We start from the raw sequence: 7,760 nt of genomic DNA on the forward strand, positions 1-7,760 counted from the left end.
GATATAAGAACATGGAAGAACTTCCAAGTGCTTTTCGAGAAAATACTTTGCCTAGGGCAGCTCACATACCTGGAGGCCCGAAATATGAATAGAGCTGCATAACTAGGGCAACTCGCACACCAAGGACCAGCATAGGGTTAGATGAGACCAAATTACAATGTGCCTCATGCATTTAGGAGAACGGTTTTGTGAAAGATGTGGTCGAAGTACCCCTACATAAGTTTTTCTCACCTTGTAGAAGGTGGATTAACCGAATTCCAAATTGGGCCGGTGGAACTGTACACGCCGTGGAATGGACCCCTACCAAGGGGTTGTGGCCTAAATTTAAGGACATTTTGTTTAATATAGAAGGTGGTGCACGTGGGAGGGGCTGGGACTCCTTTTCTCTCTGTCACTAGTCTCGCTACAACACATACTTTAAAAATTGCAGAGAGAGAGAGAGACTCTGTACCCTGCAACCACCAAAAATGATTGTTGGTGAGTCCGGACCCTCGCCCAATCCTTTTGTAAGGATTTCAAGAATTCATGAATCTTGTCCGTTTATTGTATAATGTGCGGTCAGAAATCATTTTAAATATTTTTATTTAAAAATAAACATAAACAGTCCTTAACAAAAACTGACCGCACGACATACGATGAACGAACACAATTCACGGATCCCCATGATCCTCACCAACAGAATCCGAAGAGGATCCTGTTGGATTGTTGGTTACTCTTGAAAGGAATCTTAATCCTTCTCCTACACGTTTTTCAACCAATTAACAATGATACATGCAAACTTTAAACTTCTATTTGAATCACAAAGCAACAGCCTTGCAAATCATGACATTTTGGCAAGGGGGTCCGGCCGAAGGGGGACCTCGTAGATCTTATTGCCCAAGCCACAACAAAAACTAAGCATATTTTTGAGCATGATTTGGCCACGAAAATAATAGATTTCCTCAACAAACAACAAAGAAACTATATATTCACACCGATCTCGACGCTGACATTGAGATCAGATTTTCCTGCAAATGATTTGATTACTTGTGTTGATCACGACACAACTCAGCGTAATCCATACCTTATTAGAAAGTAAACACAGTGAATTGGTTGTAATCCATGAGTTCTGACATTATTAAGGAAGATATACAGATCTAGGTTTGACCGAGATCTATACCAAAACAATAAGTTCATAAAAGTGAAAAAGAAAATGATTTATGTATTGGGACATACGAAAAAAGATAAGGCGAGAGCATCCTCAGCAGTGCACATGATGTAGCAAGATTGTGGCCACTGATGCAAGGTAGTGCCGCGGAATCTTCTTCAGTCAAGTTTTCGTCTGACTAATCCTTTGAAGAAGTCAAAACTACATGACAAATAGAAACAATATCATGATTGCTTTGGTTAAATATAACCACGGACATGTCAAGACAAACTTCTGAAATTATAGCATGTGAATGTAAAACCACTCCATGAAATTGCAAGAATACAGGATAAATACGGTAGTTGATCAGAAAAAAGGGCAAAATGTATACCGGGAAATTCTTAGTGATCGTCTAGTACTTTACATCAAAACCACCGTTGTTTCTTTTTAACTTTTCTTTTTACATTTTTAATATCCAGTGTTACTTGCATGTTTATACGTACTGTTCTTCGTAATCAAGTTAATGAAATTGCGCAAATATAGGCGTGTAAAGTTCAACCAATGCTGCCCCAACTGAGAGGAATGCATATACTGAATAATTACAGATACAAAGGCAATGATTAAGAGGACATAAAGTAAGAAATATAATCAGAGCCACTTTAAATATGGTAAATGCATGCGAAAGTTATCACAACGACTGTTTGGACAGCAATGAACAGTAAAGGAAACACGAGCGGAACCCATATTACATCTTTGGAGGGTAAAACAAAAATTCAAAAGGACATGATGCCAAGTTGCTGTCATTTTGACCAAGCAACCTGACATGATTATTGTCACCTATTAAAGCAGAGGTACAATTTCAAATCAACAGATATACAAAAGGGGTGTGATATTTCAACAACCAAATCTTCATCATTTGATATCTCAAACAAATAGCTTTATATGATGTGGTACTAGGAACAAACCAGGACATGACTTTAACTGATAGTAATATAAAATCCATTAATATGTCAACAAAACAATGAACCTACCTTCAGGTATAATCCCACGAATTTCTACTACTCTCGAAAATTACCTACTTATAGATACTTTCTTTCATACGCTAACTTTCAAAAGTTATGAAAACCAACATCAAATCCAAAAAGCTCTCCCCCCAGTAATGCATCTCAGAAGTTCAAGGTATCCACCCTGAATGACAGAAATGGTTTAAAGCAATCTTGACAAAACAGTGTTCACTTTGGTTGAAGTTGAAATTTTGATGGCTCTAAATTGTGGTACCACATTTGCCCAGAAAATGAAAAGTTGTGCTAGCAACTTTAAGTGAGAGGAAATTACTGTTCATTTTTACCCTTAGAGCTTGCTCGCCATATGTTTATCCAGTAGTTACAAATGAAGCTTTCAAAAGCATAAGTTAGACTATTAAAAAAAACAAGGGGAAACTTGATATAGGTCCAATTTTTTGAGCCAATAGTAGGAATAGTCCAATTTATTAAAATAAGTCCAATTCCTTAAATCTTATTATTTTATTATCAATAATTATATCTTTAATGATAAGATTTATTATAAAAATCAAATTTCTTCCTAATTATCTCTTTGATTATTTATTTTTTTTGTTCTTTATCCCGTTTTAAACCCCATTTATAGATTTTATTTTTTATTTTTATAATCAACCTATATCACAGGTGAATTATGTTTATCTACCTATATGACGGATTCTTTTTTATAATCAAATAAGATTCATGTGTTTTGCTTGTAGATATATTATGTTTTTTCTACCTTTTAGTTAGGTTTCATATCTTACTTATAGGTATGATATACATTCATATATTTGTTACTTGAGTTAGGGTATAATGATTTGTAGATAGATTTATGTCAATATATATATATATATATATATATATATATATATTTGTTATAAGATATTAATTATATTTTTTAAGGTTGAAAATGCATAATATTAGAAGATTTTAATTGATTTTTAATATTTTTAGAAAATATAAAATGAGCGTTAAAATAAATAAATACATATGATTAGGTAATTGGACTCACTCCTAAAAACCATCTATGTTTTTGAACCTGGATCTAAAAGCCCCAAAAAACAAAAAAAGACTTTGCACACACTGCTTATGTAAGTTTTATAGTTAAATTAAACAACACTATATCACACCAAAAAGAAGAAAAAAATCTTTTCTGCAAACATACCTATTTCCATCAGGATGAAGTTCACACATCTGATTGTCATCACCAATAGCTAACAAGTATCCTGATGAGGTCAACCCCTGCAAATTGAAGATTTTTGAGAACCCTAGTACTAAATACAGAATATTAACAACAATCAACAATCATACCTCAAACCGTATAACACCCTTATGGTCGATCCTATTTGCAAGGATATAACCTGTTTCCTAATTTGTCTGTTTAACGGATGCTATTAATAATCATGTAAATGTCTATTTTATTCTTATCCTCTTCCCCTGTTCAAGCCATTCTATTCTATCATTGCAATCATTCACAGTTGTACAAAGATGGAGTTACACTCGTATCCAGGGGTGTCCAGCAATGGCGGCCACATCATGGCTTTGACAAAGAGGCAATCAATGCTTCACATGGTGAGTGCAAATATCTTGGCTCATAGTGGTCATGGGGTATTTGGATGGCTCTTTTATGGTGAATAAGTTTGGAGATTTTAACGTGGACAGTCAAGGTAGGGAACCATAAAAGGTGTAATTGTAGTTTCCCCCTAGTTTTTGATAGGGGTCTAAGCATAAGACAGTAAATTACAGAGTAATCCGTTTAAATAGGGCCGGCCACAGGAGGTGTAATTGTTCTTTCCTCCTAGTTTATGATTTTTAGGCTAGATCTTTTGTCAGCTCATTCAAATCAAGGATTCACAAACATTTTTAACCAATAGGTTTAAATTTTGTAATAAAGGGAAATGAACAAATTTTGTTGAAACAAAACCAAAAAATTTATCCATAAAGTTGACGATTGAATCTGCCTGAACCAGAAAAGGCTGAAATAGAAGTTTTTAGTTAGGTTTATCATAGGAAAGGGTATACACAATATCCAAAAATGTGAGCCAGTGAGTCATCTAAAAACTGTCTAGTTTGCCACACCTGAATAGTGACCACATTTTCCACCACTTGATCCTCACTCTTTTCTTGCACAATAACTCTCTGTCCGCTGCAGATACCAAAACAAAATTAAGTTCAAATTGGATCTACACGATTGATCACATTTCTCTTGACTGATTAATTTATGCAAGGATACCGGTTCAACTTTCTTAATTAAGATATTGTATCTACAAAGAAAAAGGAAAAGAAGCAAAGGCCTCAAGATTACAAAAATTCTTGTTCCTTCTACTAGCCCAAGTTTTTATGACGGTAAGATAATAAAGATGTCGAGAAGCTGAACAATGCAAGACAACATGAATTAATTTGATTGTTTAGATAGTGGTAGCACAACATATAGACAGAGCATAAAACCACCTGGTTCATTTAAAAACCATAGCTTACAAATTCCAAGTACAATGCAAAGGACATCGGTACTGCGGAAGAAGGTGTGTTATTGTTATTGTCAATCTCATAAGTAGAGCTGCTCTTGAAAACTAGCATACAAGGAGTGAGTCCCCCGCATCCCAACAGTACCCAGGGGAAACTCCCCCTCAGCGAAAGGGCATAAGACACCAGGCTCTCCCCTTATACGTAAGATGAAGATACAACCCAACCCATTCCTGAGATATCTTGCTCGATAGTTGATACCATGTTAAAACCATGGGTAGCACTTATCGTTCAAAACCAGCTTACAAAAGAAAGGTTTCCCATATGTTTATATACCACACATCCCAGTGGTAACCAGATGTGGAAAAATACTATTAGGGGGATGAATGACAAGAACAAATTCAGTACTTTCTTTATAAGAAGAAAATTAGGAGGCCATCATTAAAGGACGGAAAACGGCTTCTGTAGAGTGAGTAACATTGTTATTTTGTACCAAGTGAGACAAAATTCACAGAAAACTTGGTGTAACGTTTCACAAGGCTTCTTTGCTTTTAAACATAGACAAGTCTAAGTCTGAAAAATTACAAACTTGAGTTCAACCATAACAATCCATAGAAGAATCTAGATCTACATGTCAGTGTGTTACCTGTGTAACCAAGTCCTATAGTATACCTCCTCAAGAGATTGGAATCCTGCATGACATGAACCAAAAGAGCCGCATTAATTTTCATAGCCTACATACTTGGGGGATATTTTCTATCATGCTTAAAGATGAAACAGAAACTGTGTAAACAAGATTGATTAGATAATTTTTTAGAACAAATAATTATGTCTGCCCTGTATTTTCATATTTCTACGCGGCAAACAAACTAAGTTATTAAGCAACAGGGAAAAACAACCATCTCATAATTGAGACAGTATAACCAAGGAATTCAAATTTTGGTATCAAGCGAAAAATTCAATGTCGATATACAGAATATTCTAGCTGACTTGAAACATAAAAGAAAAAGTTTAGATAGAGAGGGACCAACACACAGTTGGGGTGAAACTGTAAGATTAAGCATTAAAATCAAAATGAAGGAATAGTTTAATTGATATATCAGATGACATTTTTGATAATTGACGTGATGAATTTTTACCTTGATTTATAAAAACTTCATATAACATCTCAAATTTGTTAAAGAAGGCGGCAAGAACATCTTCTCTTCTAAATTTGTACGTTGTAACCAACAATTCTCTAAGAAATGCATTCAAACATGTAGTTGGTTTCTCATTATCAACGTTCAAACCTATACCTGCAAGAATAGAACAAAAGTATCTCTGTCATCATCAGCGTAGAATTTATTCTTTGATATCCATATTATGCAAGCGTGCTTATTGTGGATGGTGGCATTCATATAATACTTGAAAGGAATAGGGTCCATCGAAAAGTAAGAAGCAGCCAATGGGTGTTTCAAAGCATGCTTATTTGCAATCAGACCTGCTAATCAGCACCCAGAGGATGAGACTAATTACCAGCAGAGACATTGAACTGCTTCGACTTATATGTTGACGTGCATAAAATACCTCCCACTTTTAGGCCATTTAAATAAAGATCATTTGGCCATTTTATTTTAAGATCAACATATGGCAAGCCCTGAAATTCAGAAGATGCACCCAACACAAAGTGTATCAAATTCTGGACTGTAGCATCAGCATATTAACTTCAAATTTGTTATATAACAATCATTTGCAATGTTCACAGTCCAAGTAGCCAAATATACTATAATGAGAGCCTCAACAATTATCTTCGTGCAGTTTATTACAGATGGGATAGTATATACAAGTGATGTAATCTTTCTGTAGTTAAAAGTACTACCGACAACTGGTATCTATACCTCGACGTCAAGATGATCATATCAGGCAACCTCTTAATGTATCAAACTAGAAACATACGACAGAATACTTATTACTTAACGAATTCCAATTTCAACAAATCTTACTTAATCGCTACACAGTTACTAGCAATGCATGTCATATACATAAACTCACATATAAATTTGACAAAGTTAACTTTTTAATCCTTTTTATATCAAACTCGTTATGAAAAATGCACTCACATTTTTATCACAAACATCTTTTATCGCCTCTGTGACAGCAAGAGAAACCACGTACTGTATAAGAGGCACGACTCGGCCATCCTCCATTTGCAATGTAAAGGAGAACAGAAGGCAACCCTCGGGAGATTCCCACACATTCTTCGACCGCCCTGCGAAAATCGCAGAACAAACTGAATTCCAGCAAATTCAATAGAATAATCAGTCAATCAAAGTCAACCACCAATTAGTTTTCAAACCTCTCCCTTTGTACTGAACATCAGCTACACAAACAGCACCGACCGGCAGCTCACAGAAATTCCTGAGAACAAACTAAAACCTCGAATTAACTATCCGGAAAATAATCATTCACTTGAATTCAGAGTTCAGAGAACTAAAAATTCAGTCTTCTGCAAAACTTACTTAGAAACAACGTCGTGTGTGGAAGGCAGGCGAGGAGACCAGAGGAGGAACCTGCCGAACCGACTGGTAGATAGCGAGCTCATGAACGAATCGACTCCAAAAGCGTCTTCCTTGACCGGCTTTTCTGATTCCGATTGTAAGAAAATCGAAAACTCGGTGCTCTCAGGGAGGTTCAGCGCGTTGCTGTTCTTCAGCGCCTTGGCAGCTTCATTCTCCGCCGGCGATTTCCCGCACAAAACCAGCGTACAATTCGGGTCGCAGTCCATGGCTGAAAATTCAAAATTGAAATCAGTTTACTGGATTTTCTCGGTAACCAAACAGTAGTAGAGAGCAGAACAAACCTAATGCGGCAGCGGCGGGTAGAGGGAGACTGAAATTTGACTTCTTCGAGAGAACGGCGTTCCTCAGTGAGCTTTGTACGGTGGAAAACCCTAGCGAGGTGGTGGAGGCGAAGGACATTCCATTCGGAAGAACCAGAAGTCAAGCGAAACGTTTCGGCTTTTAGGACGGAGGATTCGACAAAAAGTCGAGAGGAAGAACAGACGGCGTCGTTGGGAGATGCCACGTCGTCTCAGCGAACCCGCCACCTTAACCGACAAAAAAATTGAAAAAAGAGTACTTGCATTTTTACCACTT

The 7,760-nt window shown here is 36.3% G+C and overlaps 1 protein-coding gene across 3 annotated transcripts; it reads right to left on the reverse strand.

Annotated features, from left to right (window-relative positions):
* Nucleotides 1-565: 565 nt before the first annotated feature.
* Nucleotides 566-7,760, reverse strand: LOC137742224 (biotin--protein ligase 2). 3 transcript variants are annotated; one of them, XR_015957152.1, is made up of 11 exons: nt 7,466-7,760; nt 7,125-7,392; nt 6,962-7,023; nt 6,726-6,874; nt 6,142-6,262; nt 5,766-5,921; nt 5,273-5,318; nt 4,243-4,309; nt 3,329-3,405; nt 1,216-1,348; nt 566-739 (listed from the first exon to the last, which is right to left on the reverse strand). XR_015957152.1 is itself a non-coding variant. In XM_068482033.2 (10 exons), the coding sequence occupies exons 1-10, from the start codon at nt 7,581-7,583 to the stop codon at nt 1,306-1,308; spliced, it is 1,107 nt and encodes a 368-aa protein (XP_068338134.2). In that variant the 5' UTR covers nt 7,584-7,760; the 3' UTR covers nt 1,089-1,305. The 3 variants fall into 3 exon arrangements, 1 of the variants encoding a protein (XP_068338134.2); XR_015957151.1 differs by lacking the exon at nt 566-739 and adding an exon at nt 937-1,063; XM_068482033.2 differs by lacking the exon at nt 566-739 and having other exon boundaries at nt 1,089-1,348.

The sequence above is a fragment of the Pyrus communis genome, chromosome 15 (genome assembly GCF_041283825.1).
Source record: "Pyrus communis isolate YQ-2024b chromosome 15, ASM4128382v1, whole genome shotgun sequence".
NCBI classification, from domain to species: domain Eukaryota; kingdom Viridiplantae; phylum Streptophyta; class Magnoliopsida; order Rosales; family Rosaceae; genus Pyrus; species Pyrus communis.